The sequence below is a fragment of the Tamandua tetradactyla genome, chromosome 7, assembly GCF_023851605.1.
Source record: "Tamandua tetradactyla isolate mTamTet1 chromosome 7, mTamTet1.pri, whole genome shotgun sequence".
NCBI lineage: Eukaryota > Metazoa > Chordata > Mammalia > Pilosa > Myrmecophagidae > Tamandua > Tamandua tetradactyla.
The window spans coordinates 15,022,793-15,050,146 of NC_135333.1; the positions used below are offsets into that span (position 1 = coordinate 15,022,793).

General features: G+C 34.7%; 1 protein-coding gene across 9 annotated transcripts in view; it reads right to left on the reverse strand.

The window, feature by feature from the left end:
* Nucleotides 1-27,354, reverse strand: part of AKT3 (AKT serine/threonine kinase 3) — a 430,706-nt gene that overhangs the window by 221,388 nt on the left and 181,964 nt on the right. For 7 of the 9 annotated variants that reach the window (XM_077168486.1, XM_077168483.1, XM_077168491.1 and 4 more), the window contains one exon: nt 17,524-17,649. In XM_077168486.1, the coding sequence (XP_077024601.1) occupies nt 17,524-17,649 (126 nt within the window). Of the gene's footprint in view, nt 1-7,287; nt 7,445-11,040; nt 11,152-17,523; nt 17,650-27,354 lie in introns of all 9 variants that reach the window. The other 2 variants (XM_077168489.1, XM_077168488.1) reach the window with 2 other exon arrangements.

Sequence of the window (27,354 nt, forward strand, 5' to 3'; positions counted from 1 at the left end):
TAAAAGAGGAAACATTTTGGAGAACGAAAGAGATTCAGAGAGAGCAAAGAATGCTGCAGCACCACAAAGCAGAGAGTCCACCAGCCAGAGACCTTTGAAGATGAAGAAGGAAAACGCCTCCCGGGGAGCTTCATTAAACTGGAAGCCAGGAGAGAAAGCTAGCAGAAGATGCCGTGTCTGCCATGTGCCCTTCCAGCCGAGAGAGAAGCCCTGACTGTGTTTTCCACGTGCCTTCTCACTTGAGAGAGAAGCCCTGAATTTTATCAGCCTTCTTGAACCAAGGTCTCTTTCCCTGGATGCCTTTGATTGGACATTTCTATAGACTTACTGGGTCATTTTCTCGGCCTTAGAACTGTAAACTAGGAACTTATTAAATTCCCCTTTTTAAAAGCCATCCCATCTCTGGTATATTGCATTCTGGGAGCTAGCAAACTAGAATACCAGGTATAACCATTGTTAATGTTTTGATGTATTTATTTCAGACATTCTCTAAGTATTTTTTAAAAATAAAAATGAGGCCACAATATTTGAACTATATTACATAACTGCTTTTCTCACCTATTATAGATATTTTCATCATAATAAATGAAAATCTACATAATCATATTAAATGGTGGCATACAACTTCATTGTAATCATATACCAAAGAAATTTTTTAAGAATCATAATCCATGAAACAAATACTAGTGAATTACCCACATGTAAACAAGCATAGCTAATTGTTCCATAACATATGTTTTTGAGTAACGTTAAAAAATCAGAAAAATGTGAGAACCGTATTTCTTTTAATTAAATAGAAAAACTAATTTCTATTTGAAGTATGATAAAGGTAGGATTCAACAACAAAATTTTAAAACAGTACAACAAGAACGTACATCTGACTGCCAATCCCCTGAAGGTAAAGTCCATGCTACATGACTGCTGGGTATTGTGCCCAAACAGAGTAAGTCTCAAATAAATAAACACAGTGAAAGAATAAATGACTAACACTTGCCAAATTCAGTAATGGATTTGAGCCTTGGCTAACTGACACCACATTTAAAATAAAAGTTGAATGAATCTAATTCAATAAAAAACTGATTAAGGCAAGAATAATCAATGGGTGCTAAAATCACTAGGGAAAAAAATGATCAAGACCTGCATGGTATCAACGGGTCATTCCAGAGATTGCCTGCCAGTCTCAAGGAGGAAAACTTAACTTTATAATAAAGAGGTCAGGCTATCATCACCTTAACCCAGCATCACTTATAGTTGGTCAACCAAATACTAAGCACCTCCAGACATGATACAATATGAAGTACAAACAATCACCAATGAAACAGTCTTGGCAGAAATACTGAATCTGAATCTAATGGAGTCTCTAACTTCCACTACACAGAAATAAAGGGGTAGAGAGACAAATTAAATGACATCTCATAGAAAATGAGTAACCTAGTAGACAGGACTTTCTACAGGGCAATTGTCCTGGTATCTTTAATAAGTGAATTAACAAAAAGGTAGAGGGGAGGTGTATGGGTGGACAGATAGAGATAGAACTTAGAACTGTTCCAGACTAGAAGAGACTTAAGGGACATAACCACTAAATAAAATGTGTGATCCTTATGATTCTGATGTAAACAAACTAGATATAAAAGATAATTTAGGAGACAACTGGGGAAATTAGGTATTACATGATATTGAAGAATTCTAAATTTTAGAATTTGTAGCAATGGTACTATAGTTAAGCAGAGAAATGTCCTTATACTTTAGAGATTAAAATTGAAGAATTCAAGGCTAAAATATCATGATATAATTTTCTTAAAAATATCTTAAAAGGATGACACAAATATGGTAAGATTAAGGAAGGCTTAAAGAAAAGAATGTGAAAAAAATTTTTAAATAAAATTACAAAATACAGACAAAATATAACTTCGTCTATTTTGTATTTTTCCTATTATATTTATAGACAAATATATTTTTAAAAAGACAATTTTTAGCTCATAAAACTCATTTAACTCCACTTAAATTTTAGAATATTTCACTGGGCATCAAAGTTTAAAGGCATCACTGTTGAAGATAATCAGTTCTAATTCACAACTTAAATCCCTTAAGTTTGCATATGAATCAACAGGACAATTTCTACTCTTATCTTCAAAGTTGCTTATCAATACATACAAAACTGAAATAATAAATACACACATAGACCAAGATATAAACATCAAAGTCCATCTTTAAAGCACCTGCTCAGGGTCTACACCGTTCCCATCCTTAATTATCCCTCTTTCTCTCTTTCCTTTCACTAGTAAACTATTCAAAATCATTATCACTGGAATGGCCTTTATTTTCTTGTTACCTATTCCTTAATCAATGAACTAATCTAGAATTCTTCTTCTCATCAGGTATTTTCCTTTGTCCTTACTATCATTTCTCTTCTGCATTTGATGTTCTTGGCTCCCCACACTTTGAATCACATCCCCCCTCGATTTCTAAGGCACAGGCTTATCTGGTTTTACTATCGACTCTCTGATGAACTCATTAGTCTTCTTTCTTTGGATTTCTTCCTCCAAAATGGATTGCTCACTTAGGATCAGACCTTTGTGTTAAGCTTTTATTTTCAGCAATTTTGTGCTTAGTAAATTTAGACATTCATTAGGCAAACATTTATTGTCTGCCCGTAATATGCCAAGCAACAACCTGGGCATTGAGGATGCAGCACTGAACAAAACAAAGTCTCTATCGTTCATAAAACCGTTATTTTATTGAGGGGATGGGTGGTCAGTCAATGAGTTAAAAAACTTAATTTATAGCATACTAGGTGCTATTAAGAAAAATTCTGTAGGCTAATGAGCATGACAGGGACACAGCGCTATTCTGAAAAGAACAGGTAAAAAGGGTGTCTCTCAATGAACTGAGGACAAAGCAATGTACATATCTGTGGGAAGAGTGAATTAAACTGAAGGAACAGTTAGTGCAAGGACCCACAGTTGAAGGGAGTCTGCAGATCCATCTGAGGAGCAGCAAAGAGCCCAGTGTGACTGGAGTAAATTAAGTTAGGGACATGATAAGAGAAGTGGTTCAAAACATCTTCACTGACCTAGTAAGGACTCTGAATCTAATTCTGGTGAGGTTCTCTTATGGCTTTGCCACAAATATCACTTGACATTTGATGACTCTCAAACCTACACCTCTAGTCCCAGCCCTTCCCATCAAGCTCCATCCCCATAAGGGGAAACTGGCACCACTTTATAGAGGTCCTATCATTACCTCATTCTCAACATACCCACATTTTGTTTTGTTTTTTAATAATCTTTCAAGCTGATAATTACTGTACCTGTGCAATGTTTCTATTCATTTTCTTTCAGTATCCTTTTCATATTTACCCAAGAATTACATTGTCAGTCATCTCTGACACATTCCTATCAACCACCATGGCTAAATCAGCCACATTCATGTTAACAGATCTTTTAGAATGTCTCTTGGAAAAACCCATTCCTTTCACTGCTGATATCCAACTCAAGGATTATGTTCTACCAAAATCTGGATCATTGAATGGCTTCACAGATGGACTACCTTTCTCTGATCTTCTTCTTCTCCAAGTTGTCCTACACATTACTTGCCAGATTAGTCTTACTCAGTCTTATTTCATAATGCCATTCATGTTCTCACAAACATAAACTACTTTCTGCAGGACAAAGATAAAATTCCTTATCCTGACCCAAAAAGCAAATCCAAATCTTTTTCAAACTTTATTTCTTACCACTGAAAACTATGAGTACTTTCTGCTGATAAATGTCTTTCCAATGTTCCCTAAACAAATTCTGATTATTCTTAATGTCAAGCCTTATCTTATGCTGTTTCCCTCACCTGAAGCACTCTCCTTTCCTTCTTTCAGATTCTCATACTTCAAGATCTTCTCCAACCCACAGTCTCTACCACTGCCGATCTACAGCACTTAACATGTATACTCCATATTCTGGTACATGATCATATACTGTGATTTGACTGTTTCATATGCATCTCCTTAAATTATATTGTAAACTTCAGAGAATTTGGAAAATTCATATTTCTTTTATAGTCATCACAGTCTGCATACATACAGACTGAATATAAACAAACAAAAAAAATTCAAGAAACATTTCAAATAAAATACAGCTCATCACAACTAATTCCCTTTTTTTCTTAACCTAAATGTTTTAAAGTTAACATCTCGTTAGAAACAAAATTTGCTTTATGATCTTTTCCCCCAAAATCTGACATACCCATTTCTTCTAAATTGTCCAGTTTATATCACCTCTGAGAACAATAGGAATAAATATTCTAGAAGAAAACTACATGCTTGAGGCATATACACATGTGTGTACAAATATATCCTAAAAGCATCAATTTTAAAAGACACACTTTTTAAAGTCTAATTACATTCTTGATTTCAGAGCATTCGCTCTAATGCTTTAAGAGATACCATACCGTACTTTCTTTCTCTAGGGAAATTGGTAGAAGGATTAGATTTATAGAATAGTCAAACAATTTTTTCCTTGGGGAAAAATAAAAAGCAAAAGGTAGGCTTATACATCCAGAATAAATCACAGAATTGTCCAAAAAAAAAAACCGAATTTGAAGCACAGTGAACTCTCAAATGGGTCAATACCCATTATCCTACTCATCTGTCTCACTAAGGCATTTGTTGGACTGGTATTTTAGCATCTCCAATTCACCCAGGAGCCTCAGAACTGAAGGTGGGCTCCATGGTGTACAAGGAGACTCAGTTTAATAATTACTAAATTCTATTAATCCAATTATTATTAAATCCTAATAATTTAATCAAGAAAATATACAAAAATAATCAGATTATTTATGAGAACCTGGTCTATCAGGAAAACATTCTAATTTACTGAAATTTTAAGAAGATGGTAAACACTTTTCTTTCCATTTGGGAATTCTGTCTCCAAAATGAACCAGATTTCAAAAGGTTTCAAACACAGTCATAAAGAGGACTCTACATCTTTCCTATAAGAAGAAAAAACTTCATTTCAAAAACTGGTTTAACTGATGTATAGGAAGTAAAATGCAGAACTTCCTTTAGAATAATCAGCTCATTCATTTCCAGAAGAACAGGATAAAAAAAACAACTCACCTTAAATCTCTTGCCAATTTAGTTTAGCTTTGCTTTCCATTATAGCCGTCTCCAAAATGCATTCTTTTTAAAGAACTACTAAGTAATTATTTCAGCTTAGTATCAGCTCTTTTACCACAATATTAATAGTCCACATACATAATATCTCACTTAATCCTCCCAATCAAGTTTTAAAGTATTTTCATCATTTCTATTTCACAAATAAGAAAAAAGAACCTGTATGATTTTAAAGTTGCTTGTTCAAAATCACAAAACCATTAAGATGGTAAAATAGAGTCTCAAAAGCAGCCCTAGATTCTGGGCTCCTCTTACTATAACATACACTGTTTTAGGAATGGTAGCTGCTTACAAGAGAGGGGGTAAAGTTTTGTTTCTTTATAAAAGCTTTATATACTTCGCTTTCTAGTTTGTGCAAATAAAATAATGATAAAAACAAGTGACATCTTAAGTATTAAAATGTTTTTTCCCAGGGCAGGCCACGGTGGCTCAACAGGCAAGAACGCTTGCCTGCCATGCCAAAGGACCCAGGTTCGATTCCCGGTACCTGCCCATGTGAAAAAAAAAAAAAAAAAAAAAAAGTTTTTTCCGAAAGAAAACTGTATTATTTAGTATTCATGCCCTAAAAAAAAAAATTGCCATCTGCCTTGAGAATGCGATATTTAAAAGCACTAGTGAACTTTGGTCATATGATTATAAGATGAAAGAAGGTCAAAGTGATAGATAAGCTGACAAAGGATACTCCCTTTGTATTAGAATTTCTTTATAAAATTATATCTAAAATTTCAGAATTCCTTTAGAAAATGATATCTAAAAATGTTTATCTGTTAATATCAGATTATTGATATAAGGCTGAGAGCACGTTTGAAATATTTATTTATTTATTTATATTTAAAAAGTTAATATAAATTAACATAACTAAAGTTGCCTGGGGGCTGATATCAGAACTTGTTCAGGCTTGTCAATCTATGACAGCTTTGCTGAGTCCTTTGTTATAATAAAATGACCTTTCTATAAGAAAAAGCGGCCAATAGTGGGAAAAGAATAGAGATGTAACTTCCTAAAGGCACAGACACTGCAAAGAATCTATGAGGTAAACAGTAAACCTATAAATAGTATATCTTTACAAAAATACTTTAATAAAATGCCCTACTTTGACAGGATGATTGTGAAGCTGAAAGGAAACAATGTATACAAAATAATGCTATATGAAAGGAATATAAACTTTCTAATTACCTTGTAAAAATATCCTATATGTTTAGGTAACAGATGCGGTGATGGTTGGACAACATCATGAATGGAATTAACAGCACTAAAATATGTAACTGATTATGAAAAAAAAAATAGCCTATAAGAGATGGAAACTTTATCAGTGAGCTTTTGGAAGCAATAACTGTTGCTGGTTGGATGATTCAATTATCATGAACAATTTTGGCATGTTTCAAAAGCTTTTTCCATTTTAAAACATAAAAAAATGTCTAAAAATGCAACCATAGTGGGTGCATGGGTGAGGGATGGTGAGGGAGAAAGACAATAACAAATTGGTCCAAAAGGACACTGAGGCCTCATAGTTGGAAGACTATTGTGCTGACAATTAGTAACACAGGAAGCAGAGCACAAAACAAATGAATGAAAAAGCTGAACTTGCAATGAAAGACCTTATTATAGTGCAGAAACATTATTGTAATAAAGGGGCAATGTACTCCCCCTATAAAACTTTCAAACAGGCACCCTTGTCTCTTTTCTCTTCCCATGCATTTCATTTTTTTTCATTAGCATCTGCTTGATTATGTATCATTTCCAACCCAAAAGAATGCCTCCATATCTTTTCTAAATTCCGAGGCTTAAAGTTTCTTCCTTCCTCTGTGTACTTGAGCCCCATTTGACTTTATTCAAAATACAATAAGTGTTTTTAAATTAACATAAACATTCAGAAGGAGAAAAAATACCGAAAGGCAGTGATTTAGCATATAACACAACTGTAGAGACAGCAATACAAATGTGATTCCTCTGTATTAAGACTCAGTTTTCTTAAATGGAAGTATTCAAAAGCTCTGAAACATATCTTCATACACTTGTTGAGAATAGCAAGATGTGATCAACCATAGACGATACATAAACTAGCCTAGAGGCAGGGAATGCCCAGACCTCTGAACTGTTCACACTAGAAAACCTCTTACCTCAAGGCCCTAAGGTAGCCAGAGATGCTGTAATCAAGCAGTAGTGTGGAAAAAGCACTGGCCTTGAAACTTGAAAGCTGTGGGTTTACTTGCAGCTCCATCACTTAATAGACAGATGTAGGATCCCTGGTGAATTTTATGAGTTTAGTTTCCCTAGCTATAAAAGAGATATTATTTACACTGCAAGGATGTTAGCAAGATTAGCACTATGAGAAATTCATAGCAATAATTGGTAACATTATCATAATTATTACTACTTCTCAATAGACATGTTGCAATAAATTCACATTTGTTGCTGATGTAATCACCAAATTTTATAAGAAAGCACTTTAGACATACTTCAACGTAACTCCCTCACTCTATAGATAACAATACTCTGAGTCCCAGTCTAACATTACATAATAAGTTTCTAGCAGTAAGTGACCACCTGGCTTCTATCTCCACCCCTGCTCCAGCATAAACAAGAATCACAGTTTCACAAAATATACTGCTCTCAAACAGTAAGAATCTGCTATTAACCTATGGAGTACAACATCTGGCATATTTCTAAGTTTTTGTGGGTGCTGACTAAACATTACTAGAAGAAAGTAGTCATCTCTGAAACCTATTTATGACTGTATGCATTTAAGAGTCTTTTTATTTTTTTCAATTAAGATCTTTTTTTTAGGTTTTTACCTCTAGCTGCTCTAAGGTACCAGAGTCTAAAAGAAACAAATATCAGTATAATGATTCAGTACTCATACTCATTTGTTAAACCCTACCTTCTCTATATAACTCCACTATCACCTTTGATCTTTCTCCCATTCTTTAGGGGTATTTGGGCTATGCCCATTCTAACTTTTTCATGTCAAAAGGGGCTGTCAATAATATGGGGTAGGGGGATGGAACTAGTGGATGTTCTGGAAGGGCTGGTCCCTACATGGTAAGCTCTTTTTTGTTTGTTTGGGTAACTTTTTTTATTGTATAGTATAACATATAAAACATATTCAAAAAAGCGATACATTTAAAACCATAGCATATGGTAGGCTCCTAAAAATGCCAATTCTCTTTCCTTATGTCCTAATGCCCCTCCTAACTTCCTGTGTATTAATAACATTGAAGGTGGGAATTAAGGTACCAAATAACGGGCAAATAATCATTTCTAATTACAATTTTAGAACTATAATTACATAAAACCCCCTTCTTTCCAGAGCCAAAAAATTAAAGATAAAAATGATGAACTAGGGGTGAGTAGTTCAGTGGTAGAATTCTCACCTGCCATGCAGGAGATCCAGGTTTGATTCCTGACCCAGACACTTCCCAAAACAATAGAAAACAAGCAAAAACAAACAAAGGAACAAATAACAAAAATTCAACAAATGGTGCTGAATAATAGGATACTCACATAGAAAAAAGAATGAAATGTGACCCCCACCACACAGTAATACAAAAAAAAAATGATATACTAAAATAAATATTAAGTGAGAAGTTTCTACATTTACTTAGCCAAAAATGATTTATGTCTTTAATCAAGCAATAAATGAGTAAAGTCAGAAGTCATGCAAAAGAATTATTATTCAGCAGATGTAGAAGACTGTCATGAAGGAAAATGCTGAGATCAGTAATAAGATAAAACAACATACAAGAATCCTTAGACTGAGCACCAAAGGCTGGCTGGTGTTGGATGGTGTTATATAGTCAGTAAATTTCTATCTGAAAAACTGAGATATGATGGTAACTAATTTAATATAAAGAAATTAAATGGTAAATCCACCATACTACCTTATTACACACAGGCTGCAGATGGTATCCAAATCAAAGAAACAAAAAAATCCATAGGCAAACACGTTGTTCCCACCACCCCTCATACCTCTGTGTCTACTCTCCATCCACATAACTTCACCTCTTCTACTTTAAAGGAGTAAGGTATTTATTTAAAAAAAAAAAACAAAAACAGTTCAGAGATTATGTACTCCTTTCAAAACCAAAAGCTATACTCTAAAACATTTTTGAAGGAAAAAATTAAGAGATCAATAACTTTAACTTTTACTGTAGTAACAGATACACAACTCAAAATTTCCCATTTGAATTCAAGTATAGAATTCAGTAATATTAATTACATTCACAATATTGTGCTATTATCATCAATATATATTACCCCAATTTTTTATCACCTCAAAAAGAAATTTGCACCCATATGCATTTCTCTCCTCCACACTTCTGGTAACCTATAATCTACTATCTGTCTATATGGAATTTGCTTCTTCTAGGTAGTCCATATAAGCAAGATCATACAGTATCTGTCTTTTTGTGTCTGGCTTATATACTAACATGATATCTTCAAGGTTCATCCATGTTGGAATGTGCATCAGAACTTCATTCCTTTTTATAGCTGAATAATATTTCATTGCGTGCATATGACACATTTTGTTTATTCTTTCATCTGCTGATGGACACTTGGATTATTTCCATCATTTGGCTTTTGTGAATGCTGCTACTATAAATATTGGCTCACAAATATCTGTTCAAGTCCGCATTTTCAATTCCTTTGCGTATATGAGAAGTAGGATTGCTTGGTTATATGATAATTCTATGACTTCTACTCTCTGAGGAACTGCCAAACTGAATTCCACAGTGATCACCATTTTAAAATGCCACCAGCAGTGTATAAAGGTTTGCATTTCTAGGCATCCTTGTCAACACTTATTACTTTATTTTATTTTTTAAATAGACGTCATGGTGAGGGTAAGACCAAAAACTTCTAAGGTAGGGGGATTTTAAAATGGACTATTTGAGTCAGCAAAAGTCTTTCACATTCTACCAGGGGATAAGATGAGCAGTAATACTGCTACAGAAACTGCATATAAAATATCAGGTAGTTTAGTGGGTACCCAGTGTTTAACTCTGACCCAGAGAAAACAAAGTGTCTGAAATTACAGCATTCAGCTAAATATTTCAAATGCCTTATCTATTCTCTTTTTTCCTCCTTTGATATCTTTCACTTTATACCAGGGACAGGGAAATAGCATACCACCTGGAGCTTTCATTCATTTCTGAGGATTTCATACCCATTTAATCCAACAATAAGAGACTCAGCCAAAGTTCCTCAGAAATAATTTTGCAAATTAAGGCTATTCCTATAATCTGGAATGTCCTTCATCTTTTCAAATCTTTTCTCCAAACAATCTCAATGACACTTTTCTTAGTGACCCAGTTCTCAATGATGTCTCTTTCCTAAACTCTTACTGTGCATATGCATATATTAATTGCAAAACTTACTGCAGAATTTAGCCATAAAACCTCAAAGTACCAATTCCAATGGTTTATGGAAGATTTTTGCTATTAGACTATAAATTCTTCAAAGCCAATGGTTATATCATGTATCTGTAAAATAACGAAATGAGTATGGGCTTCAGACTTAGCAGAATTTATAGACATATCTCAAATCTTGACTCTGACATTTGCCAGATATACAATCTAAAAGCAAGTCATATAACCTCTCTGAGTCTCTTTATTTTTTTTAATTTTTCTTTTTTATTATTTTTATTCTGAGTCTCTTAAAATGGGGAAGGTAGTACTTCACAGTGTTTTTGTAAAGATTAAATTAGAAAAGTATGTGAAACAGCCTGGCACACAACAATGCTTTAAAACAGGTAGGTTTCCTTCCATATTTCTTTCTTTTACCTCTCAGACTTGGCACAATGTTAAGAACATAATAAACCCTCAATAAAAACTTTTAATATTTATTAGAATTTAGATTTCCTAAAAATATACCTTTAACTTTTGATAACTCCTGTGTTTCCATTATGTTACTTCAAGTCATCCCCATACACAGGATAGGAAATTTCAAAAAGATTTAAGTGTGTGACTTGTTAGTTGGGTCGACTAGGAAAGAAATGAAGGAAGAAGTCAGAGGTAAAGATATTTAAATATAATATTTACATGGAGAGTGCTCCTTTACCTTAGCATCTTTGAAAAAGCATAGTTGATTGTTGACCTTAGGAGAAACTGGGAAAAACAGAGGGGAAAGGAAGGAGAAGAGAAGAAAGAGGAAAGGAGAAGGAGAGGGGGAGAAGGGATGGAACAGGGAAGATAAGGAAAGGATAAACTATGAATAATCGCTACTTACATCCTCCTCTCCCCCTGAAACAATCCCCATTCCATCCTTTACCTAAAATACAAAAGCAACCATCTGATACAAGAAACAAATTAATTACATTTCCTCACTCCCAATGGATGGTAACCAAGGCGTCAATTCTCTTGGAATAGCCAGAAAGATATTTGAGGATTTTATTATTTTTATTAAAAAACAAAACAAATACAACTCTGACTTAAAAATGGGGTAAAAGGAGTAACATGGAGCTTTCCTCAGATGGCAGAAGCTTTGTTTTCAAATAGCTAGGGTTTTAGGAATTTAGTCTGTACACAGTTTCTCTATGCCTTGAAACTAATTCAGCAGTGCTCCCCCTGTGGCTACGATGATGTCTCCTTTGGCCAGATGAGGCCATGGGCAGGGTCTGAAGGTCTGTTTTTCACTTTGTTTAGTCATAAGGATTAGTCCTTACAGATCAAAGTGTTCTGTATTAAATGAAACTGGGATTTTCCTACCAGTCAAAAGCAACAGGAGCTGATCTCAATGGCAACAGACTGCTGTCAACTGCCTCTCCTTAAAACTTAAAGTGGTCTTTTAAAAAGTCTCAGTAAAACAGTTTACTACTTACTCCAATGTAATTTAGCCAAAGAGGAAAGAATGTCTGCCATTTTACTCAATTCAGCAAATATTACTGAGCACCTTTCATCTTACATTAATACTAACATTTATTTGCACAGCATTTTATGATTTACAAAGCATATTCACATATATCATCTCACTGAATCCGCACCATAAATCTGTAAAAGTACATATGGGTCTAGTGATCAATAAATCCTTTAAAAACAAATTCTCTCATAATCCACATACATTTATATAGTAAATATTTACAGTATTTTCAACATTATTACTTCTCTAGGGTTATTCTAGATTTATTAGCTTCAATTAATATGCTATGTAAGGAACCAAGTCGTAGGCTTCTTTTATTTCCTCATGTACAGCCACAATGGAAGCATTAATAGGATTTTTCTACATATGTAAACTCTTTGAGTCTAAGATTTATTCCTAGGTAAAGGCATTTCTTGGTAGGCCTAAATCCCATAATTTCCTTCAAAGAGAGGAAGAAAAATAGGTTAGAGGATAAACATTTCATTGCATTGTTTTAAGTGGTTTTGAGAAATGACAACTGACCTATTTTCTTCAAAGGGACTGATGAAGGATTTCAGAGAGAAAATATTGGTAGGGTGGGTCAATTTTTACAGCACAGAATAAGGCAGAATCCTAGGAAGAAGTTCTGAGGATATAGGGTGGCATTCTTCTCTCCTCAAAACAGAAAGTAAAAAGGACTGAATCAAAAAGTAGGATGAGCCTCAAGACATGGGTAAATGCTCAAATCATCCATTAGAATTATTTCCACTTTTGAGGTAGGGAAGCTAGTAAATTTCAAAGAGGCTATAACTGTTAAAATGTTAAAAAGAATATGAATACTGGGTAGACATGTTATTATGTGAAAGGACCTTGAAATGCGCAGGCTTGCAACAATGTTTATGCATAAGGTACACTATATTTCAGTCAAAATGTAATGTTTCCCATCCACAGATAATCTCAACAATCATCAGCAAAACAAACTACTTTTTTGTATGCTGTATGGTGCAGACTGCATTTCATTCTTTTTCCTTGTGACTATCCTGTTATTGCAGCACCCCTTGTTAGATTTGGTGGTGGTGGAGGGGTGGCAGAGTACACAGGCCAGGAATCGAACTCTGGTGTCCTGCCTGGCAGGTGAAAATTCTACCACTGAACTACCCTTGTACCCCAGAAAAATCTTATTTTACTTAAAATCTCTACAGCAGCATATTTACAAGGCATTTTCACATAGAGTTCTTATTTGATCCACCAAAAGAAGGATGATAGTCAAATATTATAACCCTCATTTTATAGGGCTTAGGAAGTTTAATATTCTACATACCAAATAATATCTCGATAACTGTTATAACTAAAAATTCAGGCCTCTTGACTATAAATACATGCAATGTAAATGTCATAGTATTAGAGTGGGGAAGATTACACTGAAATTAGAGTGGAGAAATTTTAATTTAATCTTGATACTTAACTACCACTATCTAAAAACAGCTGACTGAATTTCTAAAGGCCTCATACAAAAAAGTAAAAAAATCTCAACTAGATATTTTCAGACATTCACTCAAAGATAATTAAATCCTAAAATATAAGCTCAGGGAAATGGAGAATAAATAAAACTAAGCTCTTTCCCTAAAAGAACTCACAGATTAGCACATAATACATACACTGGAACAAAATAACCAAGAAACAATGTGATAACAACATAAGATAGCTTTGTAAAAGGCAGAGAGAGGGAGGTGCAAGGGTAGTTCAGGGGTAGAATTTTCGCCGGCCATGCAGGAGACCTGGGTTCGATTTCCAGCCCATGCACTCCACGAACCCCTTCCCTTGCAAACAAAACAATTCAACAAATGGTGTTGCAATAATCGGATAGTCATATGGAAAGAGAGTGAAATGTGAACCCTACCACACACAAAAAACAGGCAGAGAGAAGTAACTTACTGAGTAAGGGAGGTGGCAAATTTAAATCTAAATTAAGTCTTAAAGGATGAAAGAAAAAGATCTAAGCAAATAATGGACAGAAGGGCATTCCAATCAGAAGGAACAGCATAAACAAAGGCAGTAGGGAAACCACTTATAAACAATTCAGTACTGCTGATGTGTAATTGTAGAGCAAATGAAAGAAAGATGAAGCACAAGCTGAAAGTAGAAGCTAGAATGAAGAGACCCTTGTGTGATATATTAAGGAAGTTAGGCTTTATCCTGTAGGTAATGAGGATCCAAGGCAGGGCTTCCCAGAGGAGTGGCACAGTTAGAATTTAATTTTAGAAAGCTCACTTTGACAGCCAGGTGATGGAAGAATATGAGGGATACAAACTAGAGTAAGAGTATCTAGTTAGAAACCTATAGGAGAGACAATGACGGGTTATTCCCAGGTAATTTTAGGAAAGAACATAATAGGTTCAAGAAATAAGTAAAATCAACAGAACCAGAAATGGTTGGGAGTAGGTTATTGGTGTGAAGAAAAAAAAGTCAAGGAAATGAATCTAGGTTGCTGCTCAGGTAGAGATACAATTGAGATATTAAATTCAGGGGAAGAAATAGATGAATATCTTGAGTTAAGCTTTGGGTATGCTGAATCTAAATAGTATCTAGGTAGATCTATCCATAAGTCAATGAAATATTAGCATCTAATGTTCAAGAGAGAGATATGGCCTGAAAATAGGTGTGGCAGTAAGTTACAAACAGTTTTTAACTAAAACCTTGAAACTGAATGTAACCATTCAGGGAGAAAGTACAAAGTGAGAAGAGTCCCTGACCAGAACTCTGTTGAGCACCATAATTTAGGGGTTACGTAAAGGAAGAAGACCAGGAGAGAGATGCATCCCAGAACATAATGGAAGAATATCACAAGATCTCTTCCTGTGATAAGTGGTAATCAACAGTATAAAATAAAACGTAGAGGTAAATCCCAAACAACTAAGAATTGAAAAGTGTCTAGAAGACTCAGCAATTAAGTGGTCCCTGGAGACCTAATAAAAGTAGTTTCAATCAAGCAAATAAAAAAAAAAGCTAAATTGTAGTGGGTTGAGAAGTAAAGTGAAGACAATAAATATAGACTAGACTATCTTGTTTGGAAAATTTGAATCAGAAGGGAAGGAATCTGAAATTGAAGGAAGACTGGAAAGATCAATTCTAAAATCCCCATCAGTTCTCATACTCTGATTTTCATATGGATAAAAAGTCTGTTTTAGTAAAATTCTACTAAAAAACAGATTCAATTTGAGTGGCATTTTTAATTTTATATGAAAAATGGGGACCCAAATGGTAGCTACCAATAGAATATGTATATACATAACATTTCACAACATACCATAGAAATATCTTCTTAAAAGACAGTGTTTTTTCATATACTAAAGGAAGCTAGTACAACAGGCAAAGTACTGTTGGAGAAATCCTCTTTTGCGCCAACTCTTCTTTTAGTGCCTTAATAAAAACATTCTTGGTTCCCCTGACCTGGAATCCCTTTCTCTTTGATTTTAATTTGGTTAATACCTACTCATTCTTCCAGGACCCACTCAAACTCCACCTCACAGAATCATAATTATTAAGAGACAAAAATAAAAAAGCTTACACATCCAGTGAATCCAAATGTTTTCAATATGCTGATGAAGGAACTAAAGATCAGAGAGTTTCAGAGAATAATCTGCCCAAGGTCATAGCCTTAGGGAAAGCTGAAATTTGAATCATTTTGTTAAACAGTGCCTATTATTTCCTCAGATAATTACTACTTATAAAGTTTGTTTGCAGTAAGTCAAGCTTAAAGGATAATCAATTTAAAATAATTTATTTAGTGTAAGATCCATGTTAATAACACTTCTGAAAATTAAGGAGCTGGCCTACAACTTTACTTATTAGTTTCAGTCAATCACCTACATCTTCTTGGTTATACAAGTAACGATTACAGATGTAGACTAATACTTATTTTGTGGATAGGTTGACTGTCAATCACTAAATAGGATCTCTCCCTAAGAGTGCAGCATTTATTTCAGCCTCTGCCAGTGGAAGTGTTGGAGCAGATGTTGGCAGACTGTGACATACAGTATGTCTTTAAAACTTGTTGGGGTGTGAAATTTCATAAGGTCAAAAAATGCTGCATTTTGATCAGCAGTTATAGGAGTTCTGTACTGCTATAAATTATTTCAGACCAATAGCATTTACTAGTAAAATGGACAAAGACACTACACTGGCTTTAAATAGGGGATGATAATGTACGCTGCTAATGTTTTAAAAGCCAATTTCTATTATTTTAAAGCAAATGTTTGCCCAAGAGCTGTTTAGAATGACAATGTGTTCTTAAGTCAATAACAAAATGCAAAATGTTGTTTCAATTGACAAAAGAATTTAAGAATCATTTTCTACTGAAAGCCATTAATATCTAATAGGCATTTGAGAGGGGAAAAAGATGTTTTCCTTAATTAATACACATATATGATGGTGATATCTTTTTTAAAACAAAATCCCTGACTAAGAATCTTTGTTTTGTTTGTTTGTTTTCCAATTAGGATCTTTATAAGTCAAATGACTTCACAGACCCTTTCATCTATTGTTTTATTTTTACTTTAAAAGAAAATAAAAAGACTATCCATTCTAACCTTTTGAGAAGGGTTAACCTGCACAAAATAATAGGAGTAAAAAAAGAAGGGAATCTATATAATGGTAAAATGAGTTTTATAACATGCAAGGACTTTTGTTTTCTTAGATTTGTTATTTTATTGTGCTTTTCATTTTATACTTTGCTTCCAGTTGGGGAAATGTCCCCCATATCTTTTCCAAATGTGAGTAATAAACAACAACATACAATCAAAATCAAAATTAAGGTTGTTGTCTAGTTTATGGCTTTATCTTAGTGGTACAGACACTAGCTCTTATATAAGTTTATTTTAATATAACTTTTAAAATGCTTTACTTCTAAATTAACAAAGACAGTAAATGTGAACAGCCTCAAGAGGTTGATCATAATATAACAATAATGACCATCGTCATTATCATCTTTCAATTTATTATGTGCACGTTCAAGCAAATATAAAATTTCCAAACAAGTTTAAGTTACAAAAATTTTGTTACATGTGTATAAGGAAGAAAAACTTGACTAAAACATAAAAATCATTTCTAATTTAAATCATTGATTTCTCATGATATAATCAAAAGAGCTAAGATCAATTAGGAAACTTTGACGAGAAATGCACTAAGTACTCAAATATCTTACAATCAAATTCAATCTAGCAACCAGGTGCAAAGGTTTTTGTTTGCATTTTATAAAGAAACACTTGAGGCACCTTTTGGGAATACTTATCACAAATTCTAACTATAAAAATATTAAACCATACTGTACTATATAAAGAACACATATTATCGATAATCTCTATGGTAAGGAATTGGAATTCTATCAAACCTAAAAATGTTTCTATTAAATACGAACCAAAATTTCTTCACAGGTTTTTCATATATCCCTAAGATACATGACACATAAGGTCTGAAAAATAAATAAATACAAGATGAATCAACAATTATAATTAACTTACTTGCCACTGAAAAGTTGTTGAGGGGATAAGGTAAATCCACATCTTGAGGTTTCTCTTTATATCCTATGAATGAGCCATCTGTCTTCAAAAGGAAATATCTTGGCCGCCAGTTTTTTATATATTCTCCTACATGAGGAAAGCATGCATGTTAATGTTGGAAAAAAAAATGAACAGCAGCTTTTATGTGAAAAATAAATTATGGTACAATATATGTCCTACAACACTGGCCTCCAAAAATTTAGTTAAGCAATTTTCTTTTAACTTAGTTCACAAAAGAAGATACATAAGCCTGCAATTAAGATTCAATAAAACCCCAAACATGTTTTGTTTTTAATGATTTCACACTTTGATAATTCATTTGCACCATTATTTCTTCAGAGAATCATTCATCTGAGTACACATCTTGCTCAGTTTTTCATATTATCAGATGGTTGTTAGAGCATATTTTCAACCATTTAAGAAAGCCTTGGTAAATCTACACAGTATTAATGAATTTCAATGAAAAACACTTGTCATAAGCGGGATATGAAATACATGGTTCTCTTGCATTTACCACTTACTAATTGAGTTACTTTTTTTAAAAGAAAGCCTATTTTCATTGTTATATTATGATCATAACCTGTTTAAATCACATTTTATAGTTCCGCACAGAAAAATGATCTTTTATACACTGCTATAAATAAATCCTGAAAATGAAACAGACTGGGTTAATAGGGCTTAAAATCATCCACACACTCACAGGCATGCACATACACATACACACACAAACATAACTGTATCAATATATGGTGCATAGCCCAGTACATAAGTTAATAAATGTGTATTATATCAAATCATAGAAGCTCCATATCACAGAGAGTTGGAACGCTACTCTGGTCTCAAATTTTAGTTCTCAACTATATATTTCTACTTGGTTATTCTATTTCGAATTCTTTATTACATAACCACAAAGAATCTGAAAACAGGTGAACTTTCTCTACAAATCAGCTTCTCTTGACTCCTACTTATCCAAGCTCAAACTTGACATTTGAATGCTCCCTTCCCTTTTCCTATCTGATATCAGGTCAAGTCAACAGATACTTCATTAGTCTTTCTTATTTAGCCTAACCTAAATCTGGCCCTTAAAGGCCTCACATCTGCCCTTCTGCTAATACTCTGTGACTGCTCTCCCCATTTTACTGGTCATCTCTTCCATCCTAATGTATCTCTCACCTCCAGATTAATCTTACTGATTTGTGTATAACTTTAACTATACCCATTTCTGCTCAAAAATATTCTGGGACGCATTGTTTTCTGTAAAGTACAAATCTCTTCACATAAAACATTAAGATCCTCCATAATCTCACCAATATATATTTCAGATACATAAGCATTCTGATGAACCAAGAATTCTGAAATATTCTATCTCAGAATATCTTTATACTCTAAAATATTACTGAGAACTGCAAGGACATTTTGTTTATGAATATTATAGGTTAATAACTACTATACTAGAAATTGAAACTAAGAATATTTTTTATTTTTACTTCATTTAGAAATAATGAAGTAAATAAATAAATAAATAATGTTATTTAAAAAAAATTTTTGTTAAAAATAACTATATTTCCCCCCCAAAAAAATAGTGCCAAGCAGCAGCACTGCTTTTTATTTATGCAAATGTCTAATGTCTAAGAAGACAGCGGGATTTTCATATCTGTGTCTATATTCAATCTGTTGTAGTATGTTTTGATTGAAATATAGGAAGAAAATCTGGCTGACATAGATTAGTAGCTAGGAAAGGGAGTATTTTAATAGCTTTTCAGATAATTACAAATATTCTTCTTTAATACTACAACGTAATTCAACAAGTAGTAGTTTCTAAAAGGTGAGTTGCAATGTGGAATTCAACAAGAAGTTTCTAAAACATGAGTTGCAACGCAGAATTTAAAGCCATAGCAATGAACTTTTCATAAATCATAATGTGAAAACACATCATTCTACAGTGCATACTGAAGGAATATTTTACACCACGCATAATTTTGTAACATCATACACTGATCATTTGGAAAAAACTGGTTTACTGGGCTATGCAGATCTTCCAAATGTTGATACATTTCACTACAAAATCACATTCATTACTACTACCAACCTCATCAGAAAAGTCTTTAAGCATTGGGAAGCTGTCAAGCTCATGTTGGTAGATGTGTTTATCAAAATTCTAACTTTTGTTTGAAATAAGCTGAGATTTAATCACTAGCAGTGAATCTAGTCCATTTTTTCCCTTGCGGTAATATACTCCAAGCGTGCAACCTAGAGCCTACCACTTGATTGATATGCAATAATAATTCATTAAATGAATGAATGGAAGATACGTAATGAACATCTTCATCAAAAGTGTATAAGCAATTGGCCGGCCACAGTGGCTCAGCAGAAGAGTTCTCAGCTGCCATGCCAGAGACCTGGGTTAGATTCCGGGTGCCTGCCCATTCAAAACCAAAACAAAACTAAAAAGTGTATAAGCACTTAAAAATAAATATGTTTCTTTTCTATTCTTCTTTTAGGTACCTCTTAAAGGAAAAGAAAAAGAAAACCTGACACACACCCATCTCTGCCAACTTGATTTCTCTGAAACGAAAATGTGAACCTAATGTCAACAAACACAACTTGATTTTACAAAGTCAAAATAACAAACTCAAAATTTTCATTTAAAAATATAATAGCTCCTCTCTACTTTCCATATTTATTTGTATATTCTATATAAAATTTAAAAATAATTAGATATTAATTCTCAAATTAGATATACAATATTTAGACTTCAAGTGTTATTTTAAATTAATAACATTAATATTGGTATAATATGCTATGATTCTGTCAAGTGAAATAACAGCAGTAATAGTTCAATGATTATACAAAAATAAAATTTAAATTCACTTCAAAAATTTAGGAGAAAAAAACAAAATGAATTAATATCATTTTTTTCTATTTATAATAGTACTGACAAATTTACCCAAGAAATGTGAAGTTAAAAGAAATTTTTTAAAACTTCCATTTTAGACAATAATTTCCCTTCAGCCTCTAAGTATTATATCCTTAGATGAAAGACAGAAAAGAACCTCAAAATATCATACAAAGCTTGTTATCTCTTTTATTAAAAGGAAATGAAAATATTAAGGAAAAAATACCAAGGAAATTAAAAATATTAAATATATAACAGGACTTCCGGTTGTTAAAAATTTCTTCAAAAATAAACTTTTAATGTATTCCTTAAGCATAATACATTACACCAAGATGGTGACAGTGAAATAGTCATTTGAATATACAGGAGAAAAATTAAAAAGTCAAAATTTCCCTACTTGATAAAAGGAAAATAAGTATCATTTCTCACAAAATTTTATTAATAACTTTGTGTTGGTTCAATAAAATCAATTAACAAATGTACTATCATACTAAGTAGTAGATCTCAAACTTCCAATAAAGACTCTTGAATTCAGTTTGTTTGCACTTTCTGTCACCATAAACCTCTACAAAGCACCACAATCACAATTAAACAAGATTTACAATGCAACCTCTTGTAATTTCCTATCAAATCTCACTGGGTACTTCCACTTCTTTCACACTCTTTGGTGGAGGCTATATCTATTTTGAACAATGCTGTAACCAATAACAAAACATATTTTACAACAAGAATTCTGATATTTCAGATTCTTTTGTGGACTGAATGGCGGCCTGTCCCCCCCCCCCCCCAAGAGATATGTACATATTTTAATTAGTAGAACCTGTAATATATGGCAAAAGATGTGATTAACTTAAGGATTTTAAGAGGGGGTGCTTGTCATGTATTATAAAAGTGAGGCAGAAGGAAATTTCAAAACACAGAGAAGATGTGGCAATGTGACTACAGAGGCAGAGATTGGAGTGCTATTGATTGCCATAAGCGAAAACTGACAGAAATCATTAGAAGCTAGAAGAGGTAAGGAAGTATACCCCCCAGAGCCTTCAGGGGTAGTGAGACCCTGCCAACAACTTTATCCTAGACTGCTGGCCTCTAGAACTCAGGGAGTAAATTTATTTTGTTTTAAGCCATCCAGTTTGTGCTGAATTATTGCATCGGCCCTACAAAACTAATACAGCTTCTAAACACTATAACCAAAAGCAGGTTAACACAAACCACCCCCTCCTACAAAAACAAACCCTACTTATTTATTAAGTTCTTGGCATGGGTGTCATAAAAACTCATAGTAAATAACTTCTGAATGCAAAGAAAAAATCCATAGCACTCCCTATCTATGAATGTTAGAGAATTTCTATTGAGAACTGTGGTGTTGGAAAAAGTGGCTTACTCGAGTTCACCATTTTAATAAATTATAATGATTCAGATTTTAAAACTCTGCCTATTTTCTTACCTGCCTTAATAATTTACCTCTTATAATTTGTTAAAACACTCGATGTTTTTCAATGAATGTCTGCATATAAGACATTCCGTATTTCTCCCCAGCACACATACAAATGGTATTCCACTTTGGTTATTAAGCTTGTGATCAAATAATACCCTGAGATGAGGACAGGGTACAAGCTTAGATTCATGTTCACATTCCACCTAAAATTTGATTTTGAGGAGTTCCCATTTACCTATTTTTTCTTTTGTTACTTCTGCTTTGGATATAAAATTTAGGAGTTAAACTTTATGTACAGCATTTATATTTAGCCATATTTACTTATGGCTCTTATATTTATGTGTTTGATCCACTTTGAGTTAATTTTTGTATAGAAGGTAAGGGTCCTCTTTCACTCCTCTGGCTACTGATATCCAGGTCTCCCATGCCAATTTATTGAAAAACCCATTTTGCCTCAGTTGACCATAGATTTGGTGGTCTATTTCTATAGTCTCAATTCGATTCCATTGGTCAATACTTCTATCTTCGTGTCAATACCATGTTATTTTGACCACCGAGGCTTTATAATAAGTATTAAAACCAGGAAATGTAATCCTCCCACTTCATTCTTTTTTAGGATCCTTTTAGCTATTCAGGTCTCTTTCCCTGTCAGCTGAATTTAGTAACTAGCTTTTCCAAGTCTTCAAAGTAGGTTGCTGGAATTTTGATTCCTACTGCATTGAATCTGCAGATCAGTTTGCATACAATTGACATCTTAACTATACTTAATCTTTGTATCCATGAGTAGGGAATGTCTTTCCACCTATTTAAATCTTCCTTGATTTATTTTAGCAATGTTATTGAGTTTTCTGTGTACACGTCCTTTACATTCCTAAATTCACTCCTAGGTACTAGATTCTTTTAGTTGCTATTTTGAATGGAATTTTGTCTTTGTCTCCTCAGTTAAGTCATTGCTTGTGTATAGAAACATTACTGATTTTTGCACATTAATTTTATATCCTGCCACTTTGCTGAATTTATTAGCTCAAGTAATTTTATTGTAGATTTCTCAGGATTTTCCAAATGTCATCTGCAAATAATGAAAGTTTCATTTCTTCCTGTCCAATCTGGATGCCTTTTATTTCTTTTTCCTGCCTGATTGCTCTCACTAGAACTTCAAGTACAATGTTGAATGATAGTGGGTGACAGAGGGCATCCTTGTCGCATTCCCAATGTTTGGGGGAAAGCTTTCAGTCTTTCTCCATGGAGTATGATGCCTGCTATCAGTTTGTCATATATGCCCTTTATCATATCAAAGAAGTTACCTTTGATTCTTATACTTTGGAGTGTTTTTACCAGAAAAGGATGTTGAATTTTGTCACATGCTTTTTCAGCATCAATTGAGATGATCATGTGATTTTTCCCCTTTTGTTAATGTGCTATAATACATTAATTGATTTTTTTGTGTTGAACCATCCTTGCATTCCTAGTATAAGCCCACTTGGTTGTGGTGTATAATTCTTTTAATGTGTTTTTAGATTCAATTTGCTAGTATTTTGTTGAGACTTTTTACATCTACATTCATTAGGAAGACTGACCTGTAGTTTTCCTGTCTTACCTCACCTTTATCCAGTTTCTGTATTAAAATGATGCTAGCTTCATAAAATGAGTTACGCAGTGTTCCTTTCTCCTCAATTTTTTTGAAAAGTTTGAGCAGGATTGGCATTAGTTTTTTGGGGAATGTCTGATAAAATTGCCTTATGAAGCCATCTGGCCCTGGGCTTTTCTTTTCTTTCTTTCTTTCTTTCTTTTTTTTTTGTATGCTATATGGCGGGCTCCCATTTCAATCTTTTTCCATGTGATGGGTAGCCTGTTATTGCTGCACCAATTGTTGAATTTTGTTTGTTTGGGAAGTGCGTGGGCCAGGAATTGACCTGGGCGTTTCTTTGTAGGAATATTTTTGATGACTGATTGAATTTCTTTACTTATGATTGGTTTGCTATTTCTTCATGAGTCAGTGTAACTTATTTGTGTGTTTCCAAGAATTTGTCCATTTCATCTAAGCTGTCTAGTTAGTCAGTGTACAGTTGTTCATAGTATCCTCTTAGGATTTCTTTTGTTTTTTCAGGGTCTGTGTTAATAACCCTCCTCACATTTCTGATTTTGTTCATTTGCATCCTCTTCTTTTTTCTTTGTCAGCCTTGCTACTGGTGCATCAATTTTATTGATTTTCTCAAATAATCAGCTTTTGTCTTTATTGATTCTATTGTTCTTTTGTTCTCCCATTCATAATTAACTCTCTTTAATCTTTGTTATTTCTCTTCTTCTATTTGCTTTGGAGTTAGTTTGGCTGTTCTTTCTCAAGTTCCTCCAGATGAGCAGTTAAACCCTTGATTTTTGCTCTTTCTTGTTTTTAATACAGGCATTTAGGGCAATAAATTTCCCTCTCAGTGTAGCCTTTGCCACATCCCATGAGTTCCAATATGTCGTATTCTCATTTTCATATATCTCCAGATAGTTTCTGATTTTGATAGCAATTTCTTCTTTGACCCACTGGTTGTTTAAGTGTGTGCTATTTAATCTCCATATATTTGTAAAAGTCCTTTTTCTTTGGTGGTTATTGGTTTCCAACTTCATTCCACTGTGAACAGAGAAAGTGCTTTGAATAATCTCAATGTTTTGAAATTTATAAAGACCAGTTTTGCACCCCAGCATATGATCTATCCTGGAGAATGTTCCGTGAGCACTAGAGAAGAATATATAACTTTGTGCTTTGGGGTGCAATGACTTATAAATGTCTATTACATCTACTTCATTTATCAAATTGTTTAACTTCTCTACTTCCTTCCTGATTCTCTGTCTCACTGTTCTATCTATAGAGGAAAGTGGTGTATCGAAATCTCTTGGTGAACCATCCCCTTCATTGATATATAATGTCCTTCTTTGTCTCATGAAATCTTTACATTTAAAGTCTATTTTGACCAATATTAGTATAGCTGTTCCTGTTTTATTTTGGATAAAGCTTGTGTGGATCATCTTTTTCCATCCTTTCACAGCTAAATTATATTTAATACATCTGTTAGACTGTATCTTTTAATTGGTAAGTTTAATCTGTTAACATTCAAAGTTATTACTATAAAGGTGTTTCTTGAATACACCATCTTATCCTTTGGATTTTATTTGTCAGATCCCTATATTCTTTTCCCTCTTTCTCTTTTTATCCATTAAGCTATCCTTACGGGTACTATTCAATTCTGTGCCCTCCTCCAGACCCCCCCACACACACCTTTTTTTCCCCACTTAAAGGCAGAACTCCTTTTAGTATTTCTTATAGGTCTCGTCTCTTGTTGATAAACTCTTTCAGCATTTGTTTGTCTATGAAAGTTTTAATCTCTCCCTCAGCTTTGAAGGACAATTTTGCTGGGTACAGAATTCTTGGCTAGAAGTCTTTGTCTTTCAGGATCTTAAATATACCACCACCTTCTTGCCACCATAATGCCAGTTTGAGTAGTCCAGACTCAATTCTATATGGTTTCCCTTATATGTAAAAGATTGCTTTTCTCTTTTTGTGCTTAGGATTTTCTGCTTCTCTTCAACACTTGTCACACTGATGAATATGTGTCTTGGGGAAGGCCTATTTGGATTTCTTCTATTTGGAGTTTGTTGGGCTTCTTCAAATTGCATATTTATATCCTTTATAAGTGTTGAGAAGTTTGTCCCCATTATATCCTCAACTAACCTTCCTAGCCCTTTCTTTACTCTTCTCTTCTCCTTCTGGGTCACCAACGATTTTTATATTTGTGCATTTTTGTTTTGTCCATCATTTCCCTGAAATACAAGTCTAAGTTTTTCAACTTTTTTGCCATTTGCTGTTCTGAATGTTCAAAATCAGTTGTCCTGTTCTCTAGTTTGCTTATTCTTTCTTCTGCCTCTTCAAATATGCTGTTGTGTGTCTCTAATATATTTTTATTTGGTCTACAGCATCTTTAATCTCTTTAATATCTATTTCTATTTAGTTTTTCAAATTCCACTTTTTGGTCCTCTAGTGTCTCCTTGATCTTCTTTATGTCATCAGCCATCCCACTGATTTTATTTAGTAAAGTTATTTGAACAACCTTGATTAGCTGTTCCAAAATCTGTGTCTCCTCCAGTGTTTTAATTCGGTCATTTGACTGGGCTGTATCTGACTGCATCTTCATATGGTGAGTGATCTTCTGTTGTCTTCACAGCACGTAAATAACTGGATAGGGTTACTTTGGCAGTTGATTTCCTTCAGTAGTCAAAAGCTCTGTATTTGTGGGATGGATACGAAGGAGAATGTGGGGTGCAGGGCAGGCCACAGCAGTGTGGTGATGGGTTGTAGTGCATGTATAGGCAGCACAGGTTGGGGACGCTAGGCTAATGCCTTTGAGAATGGGGTGCAGGGCATGGGGCTGTGGAGGTGCTATTTGGGGGCTGTGGGGATGTAGTGCAGCTCAAACAGGCCACAAAGGGTAGTAGCAGGATGTGGTGTGGGGGACATGTAGGTAGGGAGTGGTGGGGAAGCGGACAGGGGATGCTGTGTGGAAGCACAGGAGCTGATGTACAGGCAGGATGTGTATGGGCTCGTGGAGCATAGGGGTCACGGTTATCAGGATATAGGATAGGTGGCACAGAAGTTGGAGAACGGGGCGGGACGGGGCGGGGGGGATATGTTCACGCACAGGGGGATAGGTCGAGGGAGTCCAGAATGCAGGTGGGGAAGTGTGTAGAGGTGGAGTACAGTCAAGGGAGCTGTAGGGCATGAATCAGGAGTGAGTGATGGTGGGTAGGCAAGTCTGGGGAGGGGAATTGGAGAAGGTGTACATGTGTGTGCAGGGTGGGGGCTACAAGCACTGATGTGCACATGAGCATCTGCCAGGTATGGGAGCAGGGTACTTGTGCCAGGAGGTGGAGTAATGGTGTAAATACGTGGGGCAAGGGGTTGGGGTGCAGGTGTTAAGAGGATGGTGCACGAATGCAATGGTGCCCAGCGGTGGGGAGCACATTGCCATGTGGGTGCAGCTCTAGTGTGCACTGGTCTAGGGGGCGGGGCACTGTCTAGGGGGCTGGGCCCTGCTGTCTGTGTGCACAGGTGCCAGGGGCAGCAGGCCCAGCTTAAACCTGCATGGGCTGGAGGCAGGTATGTCCCAGATGTGCAGATCAGTGCTTTCCCAGAGCTGGGGGGTGTGATAGGGGTACATGCTTTAGCATGCATGGATCTGGGAAGACCACAAATTGAAGTACTGCACAGAGCTCGTGGGGTGGGGGGGTTGCACAACTATATGGGCTGGGGGCAGGTGCAGCCTGAGTATGAAGGTATGTACCCGCAGCCTTGATGTCCTGGCAACCACCTGCAGGGGGCAGGGAGAGGGAGGTGGGGGTCAAGGGGCTGGCAGGTCTTGGAAGGGGAAGGGCAGGGTAAGACTGTGCCCTTGTGCACGAGAGGTAGGTTGCACTG